The 24684-nt window shown below is 40.1% G+C and overlaps 1 protein-coding gene and 1 long non-coding RNA gene across 4 annotated transcripts in view; one reads left to right on the plus strand and one right to left on the minus strand.

Annotated features, from left to right (window-relative positions):
- HECTD4 (HECT domain E3 ubiquitin protein ligase 4) overlaps nucleotides 1-24684 on the minus strand; it is a 127452-nt gene that overhangs the window by 38718 nt on the left and 64050 nt on the right. For 2 of the 3 annotated variants that reach the window (XM_077835284.1, XM_077835283.1), the window contains exons 20-37: nucleotides 23387-23487; nucleotides 22130-22328; nucleotides 20533-20652; nucleotides 19131-19235; nucleotides 18126-18289; nucleotides 14588-14821; nucleotides 14075-14267; nucleotides 13803-13907; nucleotides 13269-13357; nucleotides 12534-12709; nucleotides 11286-11421; nucleotides 10995-11136; nucleotides 10703-10869; nucleotides 9544-9690; nucleotides 8586-8770; nucleotides 7567-7720; nucleotides 6142-6422; nucleotides 5594-5783 (exon numbers count right to left, since the gene is read on the minus strand). In XM_077835284.1, coding sequence (XP_077691410.1) covers nucleotides 5594-5783; nucleotides 6142-6422; nucleotides 7567-7720; nucleotides 8586-8770; nucleotides 9544-9690; nucleotides 10703-10869; nucleotides 10995-11136; nucleotides 11286-11421; nucleotides 12534-12709; nucleotides 13269-13357; nucleotides 13803-13907; nucleotides 14075-14267; nucleotides 14588-14821; nucleotides 18126-18289; nucleotides 19131-19235; nucleotides 20533-20652; nucleotides 22130-22328; nucleotides 23387-23487 — 2888 coding nt within the window. Of the gene's footprint in view, nucleotides 1-5593; nucleotides 5784-6141; nucleotides 6423-7566; nucleotides 7721-8585; nucleotides 8771-9543; nucleotides 9691-10702; nucleotides 10870-10994; nucleotides 11137-11285; nucleotides 11422-12533; nucleotides 12710-13268; nucleotides 13358-13802; nucleotides 13908-14074; nucleotides 14268-14587; nucleotides 14822-18125; nucleotides 18290-19130; nucleotides 19267-20527; nucleotides 20653-22129; nucleotides 22329-23386; nucleotides 23488-24684 lie in introns of all 3 variants that reach the window. The other variant, XM_077835285.1, reaches the window with a different exon arrangement.
- Nucleotides 151-21976, plus strand: LOC144275765 (uncharacterized). The gene is made up of 3 exons (XR_013348100.1): nucleotides 151-231; nucleotides 19570-19651; nucleotides 21944-21976. It is a non-coding gene; the product is annotated as an uncharacterized LOC144275765 (long non-coding RNA).

The following is a 24684-nucleotide window of genomic DNA, read 5'->3' on the forward strand; positions in this document are numbered from 1 at the left end:
AAGAATAAAACCTATTAAATGTTGCTTTACTATGTAAAATTAGTTAACTAACTAGCCTTTTGTTCTAACAGATCTCAAAGCACCTTAAAGCCTTTATTTACATGAAGAACTCAACCAGCCCTGTAGTGAAAAGAATTCTCTCCAGTTGAGCTGCTTAATATCACAGCAATTCTAAAGAGTTGAGGACACACAATGGGAAGATTACCATTGTACTGAAACAGCAGGAGAAATGTAAGTATAATAGAATGTAGTTATTCACATTGCAATTTGGCGATGCTACTGCAGTTAATACTTTTTTTTGTAAAAATAGAACCATGAGTTCTTTTAGTGGCCATGAATGCCTAAGAGTCTTGGTTTTAATATTTCATCTGAAAGAGAGCACTGCTGGCAGGAATGGTTTAACAACACTGCCTGTTAGCATCATACTGAGGCAGTGGCTCAAGGCTGACGCAGAGCAAGGGGTGTCATGTAATGAACTACCAACATCACTTCCTCCAGAATCCTACTTTTATTTTGGAGGGGTCTCTTGTGAGTTTTACAGAGATCAAAGTCTGAGTTGGTATGACTAAATACTAAGATCACTTCAGAAGTTCTAACGGAATTATCCTAATGGACAGCCTTACTGAGAGTGACACTTAAAATAATTTTTCTTCTGGTGATTGTACTATTTGTAATATCACCTTGTGTTGTGGACTAACAGGAGGACCTTCAAATTTTCTGAGAGAGTACCATTTAGTAGCGGGTCCTGTGTTTAATTCTTTTAAAAACACATTTGAAAGGGCTTTTCTGTTCCCCTGCTGTGGTTTCTGAGCAGATAAAAGAGCTACACTCCCAAAACAGGCTGTGACTTCTCTACCATCTCCCTCCCTCTTTGCATATCTGCCTCTGAAGTTTCAGCTTTGCCGCTGTCGTTACTGGTTCACACACTCTCGCAGGTCCTGGGGAAGAATATGAACATAAGCTTCCCCTAGATTAGTGCACAGATAAGGTCACTATGTTAGTGAATTAGACTTGAAGTGCATTTGACCATCAACAAAGTAGTGAACTTGACTATACACCAGATGCTGTCAAATACACAAAAACAAATTGCAAAAAGAAAAGGAGTATTTGTGGCACCTTAGAGACTAACCAATTTAAGTGAGCTGTGGCTCACGAAAGCTCATGCTCAAATAAATTGGTTAGTCTCTAAGGTGCCACAAGTACTCCTTTTCTTTATTTGAGCATAAGCTTTCGTGAGCTACAGCTCACTTCATCGGATGCATACTGTGGAAAGTGCAGAAGATCTTTTTATATACACACAAAGCATGAAAAAATATCTCCTCCCACCCCACTCTCCTGCTGGTAATAGCTTATCTAAAGTGACCACTCTCCTTACTGCGGAATCACCTGATCAACATCCTCTACAGCAAACAGGGAAAGATTAAGAATGAGCTCTCAAAAATGGATACTCTCATAAAAAACCAACCTTCCACACAAACTTCCTCGTGGCTGGATTTTACTAAAACTAGACAAGCCATTTACAACGCACACTTTGCTTCTCTACAAAAGAAAAAGGACACTAAACTTTCTAAACTACTACATGCTACAAGGGGCCACAGCAATGGTTCCCTCAACCCACCTAGCAATATTGTTAACCTATCCAACTATACTCTCAGCCCAGCAGAAGCAGCTGTTCTATCTCAGGGCCTCTCCTTCTGCCCCTCCACCCCCACGAACATGATACAGTTCTGTGGTGACCTAGAATCCTATTTTCGACGTCTCCGACTCAAGGAATATTTCCAAAATACCTCTGAACAACATACTAATCCACAGAGGTCTCCCTACCAACACTACAGAAAGAAGGATTCTAGGTGGACTCCTCCTGAAGGTCGAAACAGCAGACTGGACTTCTACATAGAGTGCTTCCGCCGACGTGCACGGGCTGAAATTGTGGAAAAGCAGCATCACTTGCCCCATAACCTCAGCCATGCGGAACGCAATGCCATCCACAGCCTCAGAAACAACTCTGACATCATAATCAAAAAGGCTGACAAAGGAGGTGCTGTTGTCATCATGAATAGGTCGGAATATGAACAAAAGGCTGCTCGGCAGCTCTCCAACACGAGTTTCTACAAGCCATTACCCTATGATCCCACTGAGAGTTACCAAAAGCAACTACAGCATTTGCTCAAGAAACTTCCTGAAAAAGCACAAGATCAAATCCGCACAGACACACCCCTGGAACCCCGACCTGGGATATTCTATCTACTACCCAAGATCCATAAACCTGGAACTCCTGGGCGCCCCATCATTTCAGGCATTGGCACCCTGACAGCAGGATTGTCTGGCTATGTAGACTCCCTCCTCAGGCCCTACGCTACCAGCACTCCCAGCTACCTTCGAGACACCACTGACTTCCTGAGGAAACTTCAATCCATCGGTGATCTTCCTGATAACACCATCCTGGCCACTATGGATGTAGAAGCCCTCTACACCAACATTCCACACAAAGATGGACTACAAGCCGTCAGGAACACTATCCCTGATAATGTCACGGCTAACCTGGTGGCTGAACTTTGTGACTTTGTCCTTACCCATAACTATTTCACATTTGGGGACAATGTATACCTTCAGATCAGCGGCACTGCTATGGGTACCCGCATGGCCCCACAATATGCCAACATTTTTATGGCTGATTTAGAACAACGCTTCCTCAGCTCTCGTCCCCTAAAGCCCCTACTCTACTTGCGCTATATTGATGACATCTTCATCATCTGGACCCATGGAAAAGAAGCCCTTGAGGAATTCCACCATGATTTCAACAATTTCCATCCCACCACCAACCTCAGCCTGGTCCAGTCCACACAAGAGATCCACTTCCTGGACACTACAGTGCTAATAAACAATGGTCACATAAACACCACCCTATACCGGAAACCTACTGACCCCTATTCCTACCTGCATGCCTCCAGCTTTCACCCTGACCACACCATACGATCCATCGTCTACAGCCAAGCTCTGCGATACAACCGCATTTGCTCCAACCCCTCAGACAGAGACAAACACCTACAAGATCTCTGTCAAGCTTTCTTACAACTACAATACCCGACTGCGGAAGTAAAGAAACAGATTGATAGAGCCAGAAGAGTTCCCAGAAGTTACCTACTACAGGACAGGCCTAACAAAGAAAATAACAGAACGCCACTAGCCGTCACCTTCAGCCCCCAACTAAAACCCCTCCAACGCATTATTAAGGATCTACAACCTATCCTAAAGGATGACCCAACACTCTCACAAATCTTGGGAGACAGGCCAGTCCTTGCCTACAGACAGCCCCGCAACCTGAAGCAAATACTCACCAACAACCACATACCACACAACAGAACCACTAACCCAGGAACTTATCCTTGCAACAAAGCCCGTTGCCAATTGTGCCCACATATCTATTCAGGGGACACCATCACAGGGCCTAATAACATCAGCCACACTATCAGAGGCTCGTTCACCTGCACATCCACCAATGTGATTTATGCCATCATGTGCCAGCAATGCCCCTCTGCCATGTACATTGGTCAAACTGGACAGTCTCTACGTAAAAGAATAAATGGACACAAATCAGATGTCAAGAATTATAACATTCATAAACCAGTTGGAGAACACTTCAATCTCTCTGGTCACGCAATCACAGACATGAAGGTCGCTATCTTAAAACAAAAAAACTTCAAATCCAGACTCCAGCGAGAAACTGCTGAATTGGAATTCATTTGCAAATTGGATACTATTAATTTAGGCTTAAATAGAGACTGGGAGTGGCTAAGTCATTATGCAAGGTAGCCTATTTCCTCTTGTTTTTTCCTACCCCCCCGCCCCCGATGTTCTGGTTTAACTTGGATTTAAACTTGGAGAGTGGTCAGTTTGGATGAGCTATTACCAGCAGGAGAGTGAGTTTGTGTGTGTATGGGGGTGGTTTTTGGAGGGGGGTGAGGGAGTGAGAGAACCTGGATTTGTGCAGGAAATGGCCTAACTTCATTATCATGCACATTGTGTAAAGAGTTGTCACTTTGGATGGGCTATCACCAGCAGGAGAGTGAATTTGTGTGGGGGGGTGGAGGGTGAGAAAACCTGGATTTGTGCTGGAAATGGCCTAACCTGACGATTACTTTAGATAAGCTATTACCAGCAGGACAGTGGGGTGGGAGGAGGTATTGTTTCATATTCTCTGTGTATATATAAAGTCTGCTGCAGTTTCCACGGTATGCATCTGATGAAGTGAGCTGTGGCTCACGAAAGCTCATGCTCAAATAAATTGGTTAGTCTCTAAGGTGCCACAAGTACTCCTTTACTTTCTCCTTACAATGTGTATGATAATCAAGCTGGGCCATTTCCAGCACAAATCCAGGTTTTCTCACCCCTCCCCCACAAACCCACTCTCCTGCTGGTAATAGCTTATCTAAAGTGACCACTCTCCTTACAATGTGTATGATAATCAAGGTGGGCCATTTCCAGCACAAATGTGGAATAGATATCTATTCAGGGGATACCATCACAGGGCCTAATAACATCAGCCACACTATCAGAGGCTCGTTCACCTGCACATCCACCAATGTGATATATGCCATCATGTGCCAGCAATGCCCCTCTGCCATGTACATTGGTTCAACTGGACAGTCTCTACGTAAAAGAATAAATGGACACAAATCAGATGTCAAGAATTATAACATTCATAAACCAGTCGGAGAACACTTCAATCTCTCTGGTCACGCGATTACAGACATGAAAATTGCTATATTACAACAAAAAAACTTCAAATCCAGACTCCAGCGAGAAACTGTTGAATTGGAATTCATTTGCAAATTGGATACAATTAACTTAGGCTTGAATAGAGACTGGGAGTGGCTAAGTCATTATGCAAGGTAACCTATTTCCCCTTGTTTTTTCCTACCCCCCCCCCCACAGACATTCTTGTTAAACCCTCGATTTGTGCTGGAAATGGCCCACCTTGATTATCATACACATTGTAAGGAGAGTGATCACTTTAGATAAGCTATTACCAGCAGGAGAGTGGAGTGGGAGGAGGTATTTTTTCATGCTTTGTGTGTACACAAAAAGATCTTCTACACTTTCCACAGTATGCATCCGATGAAGTGAGCTGTAGCTCACAAAAGCTTATGCTCAAATAAATTGGTTAGTCTCTAAGGTGCCACAAGTACTCCTTTTCTTTTTGCGAATACAGACTAACACGGCTGTTACTCTGAAAAACAAATTGGTGAAAATAAAAGATTTTTCTTCCTCTAATCTACAAGTAAAGTACAAATGGAAATTTTTGAGCTGATGGTGTCTGTGCATAAGTGGGCCAAGTTTGGGGAACTGTGGTTTAACTTTCAATGTAGCTGTGTGAGTTTCTAGTTATGTAGCTGCACATCACCACCAAAACTCACTTTTGGATAAAAATCCCACTATTTACAAGCAGCAACAGAAAACAGAATTTGAAGTATTTTGCTCAGTTACGATCATCTCCAACACAAAATCTTCCTACAGTTCTGGCACTGTATAGAAATAAAGATGGAAACCCCTGAACTGCTTTGTTAATTCTAATCCACTGAGTTAAAATTACCTCAGTAAGGGCTGAAGGACTTCATGGGATGACTGATCTTCCCGTTTGTGAATAAAAATAGAAAGTTTACCATCCACTGCCTCACTCTCTTCTCCAGGATCTTTATCTCCTTTTATGGAATTTTTTGGGCTCATTTTTGTCAAAGAGGTATCTGGTTCAGACGCAGTTGGAGACAGAACTGTCTGACAGCCTCCAAGCAGAAAAGAAAAAGCGCAACAGTCAGATACTTTAAAAGCATTGCCTTTAGATTAATCTGAGCTTTCTTTCACATGTCTGCAATAAGCACCTTATTCAGAAAACTGAACTACACTGAACAGTCAGAATGCCAGATTATAGAAACATGCCTACTACCGGATATTTGAACTCATCCTGCTGTTAAATTTTTGGCAAGTTAACCTTCTAAACACACTCATTCAATACACATTTATCCAAATTGTGCCTTTTGTCAACACCCGCCTCTTGCACAATCATGCATTATTTCTCAAGCTTGTCTGACACTTATTACACATAATAAGAACAAATGTTTAGACATGAGAAACGGTTAGCACCTGGCACCACATAATCTGCCAATTTTGCTAAGAGTAGTGATGCAATCTTGGAGGCGGGGTCACTGGGGTCATCCTGTTCACTGTTCAAGGAGGGCACTGAGTAACTCCATGGGGGCAGTTCAACATTTCCACAGTCTTCTACACTCATGAGAGGAAGCGCAGCACGACACAGCTGGAGGATTATAAGGACGAGTTTTGGAGAAGGGCGTTGGTCCAAAAGCAGCGAGAGAAGTTTGGACACACAGGCGGGCTGGCTCAGGATAGCTTTACCTATGTGACTCCTGAGAGAAAAGAGCATAGTCATCTCTCTGACGGCAAAAAAGGAAAGTTAAATCACACTCCTGAAATCAAATACAAACTATAAGATGACATCCTGCCACGGGTAAAGGATCTTTATGACAATACATGATTATATTATTAAAGACTTTACTTAAAAATTAAACACATAAAATGATCCATCAGAGTTAAGCAGTAATCAATTTCAAATGCAAGATGAATGATACCCCATTATTTTGCTCAGGTGTCTGGAGCCTCTTATACAAACCCCAAAAAAATGTTTGCCTATTTCCCATATAAATGCTCATAAAACAGCTCTTGAAGATAGTTCCGTTATTTGAGATTTCATGACAGATTTTAGAGCAAAACAGTTTAAATGTTGCTATTTTGTCCCATTAATCCTCCAGCTCAAAAAACCCAAGACAGCTTCCCTAGGCACCAAAGCTTATAAACATAAGAGCAACTGTGAAGTCTGTGATATTCCGCTCCCCTCATCTCCTTTGTAACATGTCAGTACTGTATTATTTCAGTACGTCCTGCACGTCCCTGAACAAATACAAAAAAAGTTCTTTAACTGTGGTATGACTGCAGCTGTGTGTCACTTTTCATCAACAAAAAGACTCCATACGCAGTGAGATGCCAAAACCAGCGCGTGAGACTGCAGTCTTCATATTCAATCTCGCAGTTGTTCCCAGTGTACATCTCCTATTGAGGTCAATAAAAAACTACACCTAGGACAGCAGGGTCAGGTTTACAATGGCATTATACTGAATGGTTTCATTCTTAATGAATAGACTATTACTCAGTTACAGCATATATCTTAAAAATATACAGGCATGTGACACAAGTAAACTCGTTAATGTGGTCAAACAAGTCACTTGACTCTGTCACACAGTCTAGATTTCAATTTCAGACAGTACTACTGGACGTCTCCACACTCTCACCTGCTGTCAGCAACGGATTGATCCTAAAATTTAACACAAGTGTGTTTATGCTGCAGGCCACATGTCAAAATAGCCTCAAGCTTTTGGAATGGTATCGAAAGAGGTGTCATTATCTTTACTATTTCCGCTAGAGGAAATGAAGTGCTTTCCAACACTGGAGAGTAAGCCAGAAAAAAAAATGACTTTATCGAAGTACTGCCAGTACCTTGACAGGTCATTAAGAAGGCTAAGTACATCTTGCAGGGCATCATTTCCAGCGGCCTGATTACCACAACATTCTGTCGCTCGCGCTAGGTGATTGGTAAGAAGGCTGGAGACTTGACGAGCCAGACCAGAATGAACAGCCTCTGTTGAACCACCTTCAAAGGTAATGCAAAAATGTACAATTGTAAATGTATACACGATAAAAAAAGTAATATATTGGAAAAACCTAGACACGTTCATTTACAGGACAGTAATTGCTTACAAAAAATCATATTGAGTTAAAGTCAAACCTGCAATAACATCTAGTTGCTAGGTAACAAATCGACATTCAGTCTTATGACACAGTGTAGTTGAACATACTATTCTATTTATGTGGATAATATTTAAGTGAGTAAGTTTCCCACCAAACTAATTTTGCTAATTTCACATAAAGACAATTTAGAGAAAGCCCAGGCTCCAGAAATTTCAGATGGGTGTCTAAACGTACATGATGGTTTTCTATAAATATAGGAATACAAGAGTCAACAGAACCTTTTCAAGTTCACCAACAGCGTGTCGGATTAAAAAAAATACTGAAATGACAAAATTATTCCATTGGAGTTCCACCAAGGAAGAATTTGAGCTATTGCATTTACTGTTGATTAAAACCTGACACTAAGCCACTCAAGCCTCTCCCCTTTTAAAAAATTATAGAACGAAAAACTTTTCGATTCATTTAAAAACAATACCCCTCCCACTCATTTTAAAATCCCATCTCAACAGTATTTGTAAATAACTAATAATAAATAATACTACCTAGCTCTTATACAGCACTTTTCATCAATAGATCTCAAAGCGCTTCATAATCTTTAATATATATAATAAAATATTTTATATTTAATAAAAATAATTATTCCTAAATATCAGTGGTTGGTCAATGCAAGATTTTAAAAAAATCTATACTGTTTCCTCTCATACATGAACTCAATATCTAGCAGCAATTTTAAAATACACAATATGTAATATCAACATTGCTCCTACCCTCTTCTTTTTCCCATTCAACACAGCGATTGGCTAGGACCTGGAAGGCAGCCCAGGCCATAGTAGCCACCTTCTGTTTTTTAGTCTGCTTTTCATTTGAGCTGGATTCCGTCTGGCTGCTTAAACTACAGAGCTTGTCCATAAGCTGCACCAGGCCACTGCGTACCAAGCACTTCTCTTCACTCCTGTTCAGCAGAACAAAGAACTAAGGTTGTACTGCAGTAACTTCTCAACCATTTTCAACATACACAAGCTACCCCAAATTTCTCAGCACACGTACTGTATCTATTGATCATATCTTTCATTGTAGCTTTGGACAATTCAATGTTTCCTCCATTATATTATCCTTAGAAGGGACAAAATGTAACAGGATATTATCCAAGTTTGTCATCCAGCATTATCTCTGAATGTCATGGTCATGATGCCAAGCTGTTCCTAGTAGAAGATTAAGTGCTATATAAAGGGTTATTAAATCTATATGTAGTCTACAGAGCATCATTCTGAGTTATGCCACCTGCTAAAAATGGAAGACATATTGATCATCTTTAGTTCATACCTCACCATAACAGTAATATTTTTCATTTATATAGAACTTTATATGTTCAAAATGCTCTCATGATGTTCACTAATCCTCACAACATCCCAAGAGATAGTTGGCTAGGTACTATGGTTACTTCAGGCAAACTGAGAAAGTTGAAGTGTCTTGCCCATTCCTACAGAACAAATCAGTGGCAGAGCCAAGACTCAGTCCCTCCCAATGTCCACCCCTGTGCTTATTCCGCCAGAATATACTGCCAGGAGATATTACAGGATAATTTTAAAAAACAACAACAAAGTCCGTTCCACTCTACATAATAATACTTCCCTTTGAAGCAACACTTAATTGTACGGCACAACTGTATAAAAGAGAATCTAATCATTCTTTTCTGTCTCCTTCTTGAAGCAAAACCTTTCCTACCTGGTATATGGTATGGTGCACAAGAGGCCAATGCTATTTGCACAAGCAATGGGGTAACGAGCACACAGTGAAACCACTGAGGTCATGGTCTCTCCAAAGGCTTCTTGGACTTGTTCCACCATCCCGCCACAAGTGAGTTCTTCGATTCTGTTGGAAGTTATAGATTTGAAATCACGTCTTTTTGTGCCAAGTAAAATTAAAAGCTTCCAAAACATAGCTACAGGAAATTGCCACAATTTGAAAGAATTCATGAAAGATTTGAAGACAAAATTCTATACCAGATTTATATAAAATGTAAGAAATTCTTAATGCTACAAAATACGGCATTCTTTTTCTGCTTCCCAAAATGCATGCAAAATACTGACTGAACTCACTATTCTGGCTACAGTACCTAACTGAGAAACTGGTTCCAGACACCCAACAAACTCTTTGAATTTATTTTTACAGTTACATAAAAGTGTTTTTATAAAAGAGCCTAAATCCCATTTTGCTACCTCATACCATAAAACCCACTTGTTCAGATCTTATTGATTCATTTTATTTGGTGTGTGTTTAGATTTAAATCACAAACGTCAAAGAATCTCTCTCATGTGCTCTGTGTGTTCTTGCCATTAGTTGAAAATGCATTATACAATTGTTAACACCTGAACATTTTACTTCCCTAGCCCTGCACACAGCCGCTAGGCCGCAACAACGTAATACAAACCAAATCCAAGTCTCCACTCACTCAATTCTCCTAAGTCAGCTGTTCTCAACTAATGGGTCATTGGCCTAAAGTGGTTGAGAGGCAGCAGCAGGTATCTGGTGGGGTTACTATTCCTACTTCTTTCCCTGTCTTTAGTCATACACAGAGATGAATTCACTAAAATCACTTGCAGCCAGTCCTCATATAGCAGTATCCCATAAGACTCTGTGATACCTGTACATCCTGACAGGTGATAGGACCTACAAATTCTTTTGAAGCACTGTGGAAAATATTAAAAGGAATTCCAAGATGCCTCATAAGAGGACTGGTCATAACAAAGTCTGAGAACTTGTGCCCTGGGCACGGAAAGCCAGTTATCTCCTTAGCTGCTGTTGGTATAATGCAGTACCACTCCTTGCATAAAGCACACCATCCAGCCCCAAAACTTTAATAAAGTTCTGAGGAACATCTTACCTTGGTCCTCCTTGAAGTACCATAGTCACTGGACCCACAAGATGTGTAACACCACCAACCCGAACAGCTGCTGTTAGGAGCTCTCTCATATGCACCAGTGCCTGTTTCCTTGTGTTCCCACGACGCCACCTGGTCTGAGCAGCTAACAGAAAACTGCTACTGGATACCTAATAAAGAAAAGTCTATGTTTTACTACATAAGCCCCACATCTGTACCTTTCAACTTAGATTAAAAACTGATGTTACATTTGTGCTCGAGTATATAGGGATTTAGCATGTTTAACATGACATACCGCTTGGTCAGGATTTGTCCCAATGAAAGCAAACAGCTGCCCTAACAAGACACTGTATGTAGGTTTATCTCTGCTATCTTCGATGGTCAAAGATTGAAGAAGAGTAAAAGAGCTACTCCTATGACTAGTAACATGGCGCCTCCTATGGGAAAACAACACTTATTAGAGAATTTAAGAATAAGCTGATCTATGAAAAATGTTCTTCTAAAAACATGGTACATTATTAACAGAAATACAGAATATACTTTTAGGTGTTTCATACAGCAATTCAGTGAACTAGCATCTGCATACCTCTGACTTGATCTAGTGAACTCCAAATCTTCATTTCCAATCATTTCTAGGTCAGAAGGTGCAGACATGCTACGAAGGAAGACAGGCTGGCGGACAGCATGAGATATCACTTTCGTTTCAGATGCTGATTTACAAGCTGCAATGTTATAAAACAAAGTTCTGTTACTGCTGGTCTTGCAGAGTAAAGCAATTTCTAAACAAATTAGGAAATAAATTAACACAAAAACAACAACTTACACAAAACACCAAATGCGTTTCCCCTAACCCCATGCGAGAATCTGAAATTCCATTTAAATGGCTTTCCTGCTGGCAACCTCATATGTTTTTAAGTCTTATTTCATGGTACCTGGTTTTATTTAGATTATGTACTTTATTATTACGGTGTGTAGCATTTACATTTTAGGAGACTGCAGTATCATTGAGTCAGCTTTAGGTAAGGCAAGTGGAAAATATGTAATTTCACTTATATTTTACATCAGCAACTCAGAGTGTACCTAATAAGTTTTGGATGGAAAAGAACAAATAGCTTCTATAGACCCAGAAATGTTAATTAACACTGGGTCACTTCCCTCAGAAGTTGTCTTCCATCCATGTTTATCTTAACATTTCAGGACCATCTAATTAACGGGTAATTCTTAAAGTTTCTGCATTTCATTTTTACAGCTAGTTTCTATATTAAGGCAACCTCTGATAGAAAAGTTATTGTAGACGGGCTACCAACCTTCTTCATCCTCTTTCTTTACACCATCTAATAATAGTCTTATAATGAAATATTTACTTATTATTGAAATTGCAGAGCCTGGAATTATCTATCAATAGGAAAGGAGAGGAATCAGAGGCAATTTGATTGAGGTGTACAAGATTGTAGCAATCAGAAGACTTAATTATTTTATTTTTTAAATTAAGCTATATAAATGAGAAATTTAAAAGACTAACAACTTATGTTTGCAATATAATTGTTATTAATGTTGCAAATTCCCCTTATTGGTTTTGAAATTAGTTAACACTATTCACAAAGCTATGCTGGTAACATGGTGACCCTGGTATGCAAATAGTAAACAGAGCTATGTTAGTTCAATACCCCTAAAAACAAATTCATCGCTTGCTAAATAGAAAAGGAAAAATAGGTAGAGGAATATGATTTTAAGGGGCATTACAGCAGATTAATTACAAGTGTTATTTATATTCATAGCAAATAATAACAGCAAACATTCAGGTCTAATAATCAGATGCACTGTAAATTCGTACCTGGTGTCTCCGCAGGGGTACCAGATATACTTCTTGTGATACCGGCTTGTGCTGCAATAGTAACATGCAACAGTAGCTCTGCTCTATTCATCAAGCTCTTTACTAATGTTTTTGTTTTAGCCAAGGGATGTGAGGGCTTCTGAATCAGAGAATTGACTTCTTGAAAAAATTTCTCCCTAAAATGGTGAATGAAAAACCAGTGTAAACTTAGTTGTTCTTTATGCCTCCTGATATAACATATCTTAACTGGTAAAATTTTAAAGATGTCTATCTTGTAATCTCTTTAATTATTGTTTTTGAGTTAAGAAATATATTCAAGTAGAAAACAGAACGATACTATTGTTTTTTCTTTCTCCCGCCCCTTTACATAACATCCATAAATAGTTAACTGTATTTATGTCTCCAGCATTTCAAATTTTGATGAACTGTGATGTTCCCAAAGATGACCCTCTTTATGCAGAATTACCAGCAATTTGGAGAGGCCTTTCAATTCTATTTTCAAAACAACAATCTAGTCAAGGCTTCTTTTTCACTTTGGTAGGTCAAAATCAAAGAAGTTTCATACAAGACTTAGGTCTTGATTTGGAAAGGCGTTTAACCACATGCATAACTTTAAACCTGTGGGTAGTCTTACCTAACTCAGTAAGACTGCATGTGATTAAAGTAACGCGTATACTTAAGAACCTTGGCTGAATCAGGGCCTAGAACGCTCAGCTAACAGATCCAACTACTAACCTCAATGACAGGACCATATTCTCAATATCACTTCCATCAAAGGAAATTTCTTTCATTGAACATAAAAGTTCCAATTCTTTCATTTTGCTCTAGAGAAGAACAGGATGAAAATGTATCTGATTCAGTAGGATCATGGAATTTTTTTTTTTTTTTTTACACATATGCATTAAAAATGTCCATGGATACAAACCAAGAATATTAATCACTCATATCTAATTGCCAACTTTTTAATGCAGATACAGACACTGGGAAATCATAATATATTTTTGGGCGATCTTACTCTTTTTATATTCCTAACAAAAACTACTCCAAAAAGCAACAGTGATCAATATTTATGATGAATTCCTATTGTCAGTAAATACATTAGACAATCTGAAAGCATGTACTATAATTTTTAGTACCAATAAACTTACACACTGAAAAAAACTTAGCAGTAAATGAATGAAAAGAGTAATTATACTGTAGCCCACAAATGCAAAAATAAGATAGCAAACTCTTACCTCTATGAATGAATGGGATAAATGCAATGCTTACCTCATTGAAATGATAATCATAAAAGAATGGAACATTGTTTTCCAGCTTCCCATGTATGGCATCATCTACCTCATTCTGCCATCTCTGTTCCAGTTCAGCTACACTCTAGTAAAGACACAAAAATATTGAATATACATAAGCATCCATTTATCTTAGCTTCAGTAAGAGAAGAGAGGTCTTCAAGTGCATTTTGAGGGTTTTTTTTCTTACATTTTTATGTTAGTAATATCCTTAGTAGTTAGTAATAAAAGTTATTTCTTTAGCTGTCTTACCTGCAATTGTCTTTCCATGGCATTTAGCTTCTTAAAGGTCTCACCCATAATTTTACACAGCAAATCATATTCCTCAGCATGTTCTTCCTGATACTGGAAGTTTATTAGAGACTGGAGTGCATCAACCAAGTTCAAATGTTTAATAACACATGAAACTACCATCTCCTCCATTACATCTGGCTGAATCACTTCCCTGTTACAGATGGAAACCAAACCGATTAGCAAGGATACAACATCATTTGTATTTACAGTTCACCAGCCAAGGTATTCAAGAAATTTTGCTTTAGGAACTACTGAATGCACACCAAGTTGAGAATTATCTATTTCCATCTGATATTTCTGTGCCTAATATTATTGTTACAAATATTCATTCTACATTTACTACTACTGAGGGATTGGAGAATATTTTTATTCAGTTTCTTTGCTTTGTGCATTTGAGAGCACTTTGTGTATCAATTTCAATAATAATAAAACATAAATTAGCAAAATAGTGGTGAAGAAACAGTTACTTACTTTATACTAGGTCTAAACTGAGGCCGAGCACGTCCAGATATTTCCCTGAGTTTTATCATGATTCCTGGAGGCAACCTGATCCTAGGCAGATCAAAGTGATGTCCGACAGGAGGCACTAGGACGTCAGACGGATATGTGAATTCTCGATCCTCATCTATAGTAAGAGGCAGCGGAGAAGGACTTGGAGTGAGGGCTGGAGATATTACCCCATTGGCCTCCACCTGCCACTGGCATCTGAGAAAATAAAGATAAACAGTTACCCATATTGAAGAGCCTTTAGTTTCTTTCTAGCTCTTACACTTCAGGTTGAGAAAGGCATAATGCAACACCCTACCTAAAAATATTGTATATATGGCTTTATTTCAAAACATGAAGAAAGTATGACGTTCATGCTTCACAAGGGCTGGATACCACACCCATTGAAACCAATGAAAATTTTGCCACTGACGTAAACGAGAACAGAATCTGTCTTACAATGCATAAACCTGAAGCAGTCTTTATTGAGTTAAATTTTCACAAACCTTTTACCTCAAGGTTGTAGTGAACTGTCACATGTCAAAGTTTGGAACAAAACATGAATCCAAAGCCCCACAGCACAGAAAAAGTCTACCTCATGGATTATGACTAAGGCTACGTTTTAGTCACAGGTATTTTTAGTAGAAGTCACGGACAGGTCACGAGCAGTAAACAAAAACTGATGGTCCGTGACCAGTCCATGACTTTTAATAAAAATACCAGTGAATAAAACTTGGGGTGGGGGGGGCACAATGGGAGCTGCAAAGCCAGCACTCTGGGCAGAGGCAGCCAGCTGCCGCCTGGCCACTCCTCCACCTAGCTGCTGAGCGAGGGGAGGTCACTGCTTCCAGGGAGCGCTCCCAGGTAAGCACCACCCAGAGCCCACCTTACCCCATCTAGTGCCCCAACCCCTTGCCCCCTCCCACAACCAAACTCTGCTGCTGTGTGTGTGTGTGTGTGTGGGAGGGGGCACAGTGACCCAATACTGTCCCAGCAGCGGCTGATGCGCCTGGCGCAGGGGCTGATGAAGGGAAAGCAGTGGACGTGTTGTTCCTTGACTTTAGCAAAGCTTTTGACATTGTCTCCCACAGTATTCTTGCCAGCAAGTTAAAGAAGTATGGGCTGGATGAATGGACTATAAGGTGGATAGAAAGCTGGCTAGATTGTCGGGCTCAATGGGTAGTGATCAATGGCTCCATGTCTAGTTGGCAGCCGGTATCAAGTGGAGTGCCCCAGGGGTCGGTCCTGGGGCTGGTTTTGTTCAATATCTTCATAAATGATCTGGAGGATGGTGTGGATTGCACCCTCAGCAAGTTTGCAGATGACACTAAACTGGGAGGAGAGGCAGATACGCTGGAGGGGAGGGATAGGATACAGAGGGACCTAGACAAATTAGAGGATTGGGCCAAAAGAAATCTGATGAGGTTCAGCAAGGACAAGTGCAGAGTCCTGCACTTAGGATGGAAGAATCCAATGCACCGCTACAGACTAGGGACTGAATGGCTAGGCAGCAGTTCTGCAGAAAAGGACCTAGGGGTGACAGTGGACGAGAAGCTGGATATGAGTCAGCAGTGTGCCCTTGTTGCCAAGAAGGCCAATGGCATTTTGGGATGTATAAGCAGGGGCACTGCCAGCAGATCGAGGGATGTGATCGTTCCCCTCTATTCGACACTGGTGAGGCCTCATCTGGAGTACTGCGTCCAGTTTTGGGCCCCATACTACAAGAAGGATGTGGACAAATTGGAAAGAGTCCAGCGGAGGGCAACAAAAATGATTAAGGGACTGGAACACATGAGTTATGAGGAGAGGCTGAGGGAACTGGGGATGTTTAGTCTATGGAAGAGAAGAATGAGGGGGGGATTTGATAGCTGCTTTCAACTACCTGAAAGGAAGTTCCAAAGACAATGGCAGCAGATGACACAATGAGGAGTAATGGTCTCAAGTTGCAGTGGGGGAGGTTTAGGTTGGATATTAGGAAAAACTTTTTCACTAGGAGGGTGGTGAAACACTGGAATGTGTTACCTAGGGAGGTGGTGGAATCTCCTTCCTTAGAAGTTTTTAAGGTCAGGCTTGACAAAGCCCTGGCTGGGATGATTTAATTGGGGATCAGTCCTGCGTTGAGCAGGGAGTTGGACTAGATGACCTCCTGAGGTCCCTTCCAACCCTGATATTCTATGATTCTATGTCCCAGCAGCAGGCTGGCTGAGGCACAGGATGGGTCAAGGGGAAGGGCTGACAGTAGCACCCCTTAGGTATATGTAAATGATTATGGAATTACCTGTACTGTACACTTTTCTCTGCCACGCACTCACTAATATTTAGGAATAAAGTTGCAGCCTAATTAAAGCACATCCAGTGTCTCCTGTCCTTATTCCAGCATAGCCAGACAATTTTTTCAACAAATTTTGTCTTTTTCTCTGCTAGCGAACTATCCGTGAACAGATTATATACAATTCTAAAACTCACTAACTTCAAGGAATGATTCTTTGTGTTCACAGATTATTGAAATGGTCAATACTTTAACTGATTTTACAATATGTGCTGTTTCAGAGTAGCAGCCGTGTTAGTCTGTATTCACAAAAAGAAAAGGAGTACTTGTGGCACCTTAGAGACTAACCAATTTATTTGAGCATAAGCTTTCGTGAGCTACAGCTCACTTCATCGGATGCATGCACAATATGTGCTGTAACTTACATACCTAACACACACACTACAAACTTCTCAGTTTATATTAGAAGGAAATATTTGTAATTCAAGGATGCTTGGAAGTTACTCAAGTCATTCAAAATGCCGCATGACTTATTTAACTAGCTAACCGCACAAACTGGGAAATTTACAATGAAATACAAACAAACATTTGCTTCTAGCTCATATTCTTGACTATTGGCTAAGAAGTTACTTTTCATAAGTATTTGAGTTGGTAAAGCTTGAGTGCTTAAAATGTTTGCTAAAAGTTAATATGGAAAGACTCTGAACCTGGCTGAATGGAAGTTTTCTGTAAAAATATTAATTAGTTTTCACAGAATATACTTCCCGATAGTCACTCAGCTTTAGTAAAGAAAACAACAATTTTTTTTACTGAGATTATTTCCTTACTTTCCAACAGTTCTATAGAATTAATACACTGCTGAGTTAGTTATGTATACAAATAAAGTGGTAGAGCAGTCAGATACATGACAGCTGGCTTAAGCGCAGCAGCAAATTTACCCTTTCTGAAAGCTACTACCTAGCCTCAATATACAAATTAAGGTAGAGACAAATGGGGGAGGTAATATTTTTACAGGACCAACTTCTGTTGGTGAGAGAGCGCAGCTTTAGAGTCACACAGAGTTCTTCTTCAGGTCTTCAGATCTGAAGAAGAGCTCTGTGTGATTCAAAAGCTTGTCTCTCACACCAGCAGAAGTTGGTCCAATAAAATATATTACCTCACCCAGCTTGTCTCTCTAATATTCTGGGACCAACACTGTGACAACTACACTGCACACAATTACATTAAATTCAGATTAAGACAAAGATTTTTTACCTCTGTAACAGTTTAGATCTTAAGAGTTCCTGGCATGTTTCCTCGTCTTTGGTCATTTCTGGTCCATTATATAATATCCTTAGCATGGAGCAAGCTAACACAGAAAGGCCTAAAGCCAGGTCGACCAAGAATGGTAATCCTCCTGACACATCTTCTGAAGACTCCTGCAGTATTGATAGGGATAAACCACAACAATCCAATTAACTTTAAAGTGGCTCTCTAAGCAATCTACTTCAAAATATGGCATGCATATCATACAGTGTCACAATATAACAAACTCTGACAATTTTATTTATTTTTTACTTATAGAACACTACAAATCAGTATGTATAAGAACTGAATTTGAATACTACGAAATTCATGGGCTTACAAAACTGGAAGTCACATAATCCAAAAGGACTAAATTATTTTTTTGAGGGCAGGCAATTCATCACCTCTGAAAACTCCATTTTATCTTCTCTTAGACCAGACTTTGTCTTATCTCCTGGGCACAGTGGTATGAATTTTTCTTCATAGTACTTGATCCCTGTTTCCTGCCTCTCCTCCCAAGTCTGGTCTTTTTCTCTGTCCTAGAGCCATTATTCATTATTTCTACCTCTGATGCCCAGCTTACTAGTAGATACTCCACATTGAACTCACCTCCTACAAGCCTGGATAGAGATCTAGTGGTCTCCTCCAAATCCAGCACCATTGATGCTTCATACCAGATAAGCAGAGAGTACTTAAAACTGTCATCCATTGTTCCAAGGCCTAATCATACTACGAAGTGTGCCTAACCGTACCTCGCCAATGAAGTGCGAGATCTAAGGCAGTAGCTCCCTTCCGTTGTACAGAGATGGCTATCCAAACAGCTGGTCTGATTCTTTTTTAACCCAAACCCCAACATTTAGGTCTGTTTCACAAATACAACCACCCTTTGTTTTTTTTAAATTAAAATAATGTACATAATGTGAATCAGAGAAAAATTTAAGTTCAGCCTGACAACACTGGTTATATTGACAGTACCTGTGCTCGAACAGTGCAAGCAAAGCCCCACATAGCTTTGTCCGGAGTGTTGTGCTCGCGGCCACTCCTCATTTCAAAGGAGAAGGTGACTGTATCCCCTTCCACCTTAAATTTTAAAGGGAGGGGGGAAAAGACACTTAAAACAATGCAAAAAACTTTTTTTTTTTTTTTTTTTTATAAAACTGGCTTATTTTATGGATTAATTTTTAAAAGAATGACCGTTGCTTTATTTCAAAAATTCTCTTTATTTCCAATTATGTATGCTAATTAAGCTCTTCCCCTTTTCATGCAAATATCCATTTCTGATTACACTTTGGTTAAGTTTTGCTGCTCACTATCTATAGCGGGGCAAAGGAAAGAATGTGTTGCCATATGGCTACAATGATAGCTAACCCAGGCAGACAAATATCCACTAAAACATTTTCTTTATTTTTTTGAGAGCGCAGGCAATAATCACCAGCTCCTTTCCTGTGCCAAACAGGCAGGCAAGCTCTTCAAGTAGAGGAAGCTAGTAAAATAACGTAAGTAAACAGCAGGAGCTGCTAACAAAACTATGTAATTTCTGACAAAATAACATTATCGTCGCTAATTTGAGCCACTGGAACAGAGTGTTCCCAAGACTAGAACTTCCAAGTTGCAAGTCAAAGCACTGCTGTCTAACTGAACAACCGCCTCTCGCTTTCCTTTTTGACAATGTCATGTTTTATCAAGTACATACCCAATTTTAGTATAGGACAACACTCAGGATTATGCTTCACCACAGCTACATAAGGGAAGTGATATTACATAAATCAGAGAGAACATACTGAACACATTCTAAGTTCACCAATCTTGGTAGATCTCTGGAAATTCCTATAGGTTTCTGAGAATCTCAGATTTCTATTTCTTGTTAAATGTATGTTCCCAAAAAATGCATATTAACTGATTTTAAAAAAACAGACAAATGGGTAGGAGAACAGAAATGGTTATATTTAATATTTTTAGTGGCTTGTGTGCTATCCTAAAACTATGCCCCTATGGTCCTTGAGACCATTTGCACATTCTCAGGGTCAGCAGGAACTTTTGCTATATATACTCATGGGGAATGGTAGTGTCTTGAAAGTCTCTGAGATTGGAAGTGCAGTTCTTTCCTGATTCTTCTACAAGATGCTAATCGTGGAATGCCATTACTGCCAAAATGAGTGCCATGCTCCTATAAAATACGGGCAGCAGTAATGTTGCATGGGACGAGAGTTCCTTCCCCAAGGACATAAACACCATCCTAGCGAGTGCTCTCAGAGATAAGCTTACACTAAAATATTTGGGCTTGACTACTTCAAAAATAAGTGTTAAAAATAATCTCGTTACAGTTTTCAAAAAGGGACTTTTCTATGTGAAATATTGTTGTTTTGTAATACTGTACCTTCACTAAGTCTTTCGGCCAACCCGTTCCTAAGACACTACGGCTGCCATATCCCAGTGTATTGCCTCCATACTCAGCAACCTTCCTACTGTTTGTGTTAGGACCAGCATAGATCACCAACTTCAAAACATAAAATACACTGTTAGACTGTAAAAGAAAAACAAAAAATCTAATAATAATACTTAGCACTTACACAGCGCTTTACAACTTCAAAGCGCTCCATAAACATTAAGAAACAAATCCTCACAACAGCCTTGTGAGGTTGATAGGCAGCCAGGCAAGTATTATTTCCCCATTTTACAGATGGAGAAACTGAGGCAGAGAGGGCTAAGTGACTTGCCCAAGGTCACACAGGAAGTCAGTGGCAGAATTTGGAATAGAAATCAGAAATTCAATCCTAGCTCCCAGAGTCCCATGTTCAGCCCACAAGAACATGCTGCCTCTCTAAATAAAGGGCTGGATCCTGCTCCTTTTGAAGTAAATGGGAGTTAACAGTTTGCAAATGACTTCAATGGGGACATGATGAGGCCCAAAGTTTTTTTTGTTTTTTTTTTTTAAAGTGCTTAAAAGTTAATGGTTACAAAACCAGTAAGTTTAAGATTAGGTATCACAGGACTTAAACTACGTTAGAGAATACAAAGCCACAATTACTAAGCAGTATAAGTAAGTGGCTCTTAGATTACACAGAAAAGAAGGGTGGTATTTCATTAGCTATATTCTTGAAATTGAAAAGACATATTCATATTAATCCATGTAAACAAGCCATTTATAATCAGAAAGTTATCCTTTCCAGTTCTGCCCAGTTTGAACAAACTGTGCTGATCTACAAAGGAGACAACTAAATTAAAGAAATAAGGAAAACTGGGTGACAGAAAAAAGGAGAACGAACTCAACATGTTTTACAATAAAGAGGAATAATCTAAGCAGTCATGAAATGGATGTCAACAGGGAATGTTGGTCTGAGTTTGTGGAGGAGGTAACCTTTCTGAGGGTTATTATATTTCTCCCATTGAATTACCATCACCACATTCCGGCACCTTAGGAGAAATGTTCTGTACGAAGCCTAATTCTTTAAGGATCTACCAACTAAGTTTCCTGTTAGACAACAGTGACATTCACTGGACATTAAGTTCTAAAAAGTCCTTTGTAAATGTTTAGCTCATACTTTTTGACCTTTTCTTAATAGAATTATAGAAATTATCCTGCACAGAAATCAGAGATGGAAAAGATCTATTAAGTCATCCAGTCCCATCTTCCTGCCATTTCAAAATAGCTCCCTCATTGTGTATTTTCTAGTCTATAATCCAACCTAGTTTTACACGTGTTAAGAGAGGAGACTGACACCCTTCCCCTGACACCCTTATTCACAGCTGCCCACTACCCTAAATTTCTTTTCATCTCTAAATTCTAGGATTCTACGGAGAATCAGACCTTCTGGAATTACAGTATGTTGGCATTGCTGTCAGTAAAAACCTCCCACATCATCCTCGTTACTAGTAATAAGGTGCCATGGGTGAGGAGGAGCAGCAAAGATGAAAATGAGAAACATTAATGAAAGACACATAATAAAGAAGTTTCTGTACTGGCCCTTGCTTACCTTATCATAATCGTACTGTGAAGAACATCTGCTATCAAATCTAAGATATAAACAGCGGGCTCCTGGAATATGTACAGTTTCTTTAAACTTATAGTTGTCCCTGACAGGATGCACTGTTTCTACAGTTTTCCCAGCAGCCCAGGGAGCTGGGATTTTCAAGCCAGTGAGAAAACCTGGCTCCTCTTTCTCTTCTAATATTCTGAAATCACAGAAAAAGCTAAAAGGTAGTACTGAAGATGTACACATATAGTTTTGTATTATATATTCAAACACCACCATAAAATGTTTTAAAAAGCCTAATAATTGTCTTCGGGTTATTAACAGCAAACAAAATATTTGTCTAATCACTTTAAGCAGGTGTGTTGAGGGTACAATGGCAGCTTAAATAACCTGAGCTCTTTACATTACAAATAAAACATGCCAAGCTGTAACCTGTAAACTTGGATATGTCACAGTTTTAGAAATCTAGAAAGCCCTGGAAAAAATTGTATCTAACAAGTAATGTATTGTACTATAAACTGGTTCCAGTCTTTGAATGTTAATACATAATCCATCTTCCCTCCTGGGATAATACTTGATAAAAGATAAGACCATCATAGAAGAATATATACGTAACATTTCATTCAAGTCTATGTAAGTCTGGAGTGCAAAGGAATTTGTTGCATTTCACATATCTCAAAAAACTGCTTTCAAATTTGCTACGAGTGCAAATACCAAAAGCTTAAATGTGAAATTAAACAAAACTTGCACATGATAACTGGATTTAAGCTGAGACTATATTCTTTTCATTTGTGACCTAAGATTTAAAACCAGGACTAGAGATAAATTACATCCTGCCCATTACTACTTAAAAATTACAATGAATTTAGAATACTCTATGCAGCTACAGTGAACCACATTTTGTTATAAAGCTCTCTATGATTCTGTACATTGACCTGGGACTCAAGCATGCAGAAATCCTTTTCAAAAGCTAGCGAGAGCACACACGCATGCTATACTTCATCTACGCTTCCCATTAGACCCATATTTCTACTCTTTATGGGAAATTATTTCTTTTCAAAAAATTAAATGCACTTTGTAAAGCCTTGTTATGTAAAATTGCTTTGTAGATTCAGACTACTGTAATGCTGACCCCTCAAGATCCTTGCTTCTATGAGTCATTCACTCTTCAGCAATGGTCAGACCAGAAGCAACATAATTAAAAAATGAGTGTTTTCAATACAAAAGTCGTGAATAATGGGAGTAAGAGGCAATCACCTCTCATCAGGGAACAGCTTGCCCTTCTGCTCTGAGGTACCACTGGGGGAACTGCCCACCTCTGAGAAAACTGGAGACTGGGTTTTAAGCAACAAGGCCGTCTGCAACAAACACAAACAACTTTATAAACACATGAAGACCATGTTTCACTGTAAGAACTGTGTAGGTTTCTGAAGCTTGTTAATATTACGCTGCATAGTTATTAATGCTGTAACTTAAACTGGATAGGGCACAATGGACAGCATCTGTTTCTGTTACTAGTAGTTGCCAAGCAGCAGTTCTTGAACTGTGATCCATGGACCACTTGCTGATGGTTTGTAGAGAGCTGGCTGGAAACATGCCACCAGCTCTCCTCATTGTTTCTAGTGGCTAAATCACATATTTTTTAAAAAGCTAAAAATAAATTAAATGCTTTCCTATTATTACTTTTCCATATAAACAACTGCTGTTGTTGCCACAGGGACATTGTCAAATTGCCCATGCGAAGGGAAGTGGGTGTATGAAAATCTCTTGTAGGATATAGTCCTCGCCATGAAAGTTTGAGAACCTTTGAGCTAACAAATTAAGGGAAAAACTTAGTTAATGTAGCTGTATAAACACCATCACAAATTAGAAAATTCTCCATGTGTTAATAATTTGGAGAAATTTGCTTCTAGCTAGAACAGGGGTGGGCAAACTTTTTGGCCTGAGGGTCACATCGAGGTATGGAAATTCTATGGCAGGCCATGAATGCTCATGAAATTGGGGGTGGGGTGCGGTTGGGGGTAAGGGCTCTGGGGTGGGGCCAGAAATTAGGCGTTCAGGGTGCGGGAGGGGGCTCCAGGTTGGGGCACGGGGGGAGGGCTCTGGGGTGGGGCTGGGGATGAGAGGTTTGTGGCTCAGGACGGGGCTCCAGGCTGGGACCAATGGGTTCAGAGGGCAGGAGGGGGATCAGGGATGGGCAGGGAGGGCTCTGGCTGGGGGTGCAGGCTCTGGGGTGGGGCTGGGGATGAGGGGGTTGGGGAACAAGAGGGGGCTCTGGCTGGGATCGAAGTGTTTGGAGGGGAGTGGGAGGGGGATCAGGGTTATGGAAGGGGATAGGTGTGCGGGGGGGAGGGGGAGGAAGGCGCTCAGGGGTGCAGGCTCCGGGCGGTGCGTACCGCAAGCAACTCCCAGAAGCGTGTCCCCCTGCCGGCTCTGAGGCGCAGCCAGGAGGCTCTGCACGCCGCCCCAACCACAGGCGCCATCACTGCAGATCCCATTGACCAGGAACTGCAGCCAATGGGCAGCGAGGGCAGCACCTGAGGACAGGGCAGAGC

Source organism: Eretmochelys imbricata, chromosome 15, assembly GCF_965152235.1.
Source record: "Eretmochelys imbricata isolate rEreImb1 chromosome 15, rEreImb1.hap1, whole genome shotgun sequence".
NCBI lineage: Eukaryota > Metazoa > Chordata > Testudines > Cheloniidae > Eretmochelys > Eretmochelys imbricata.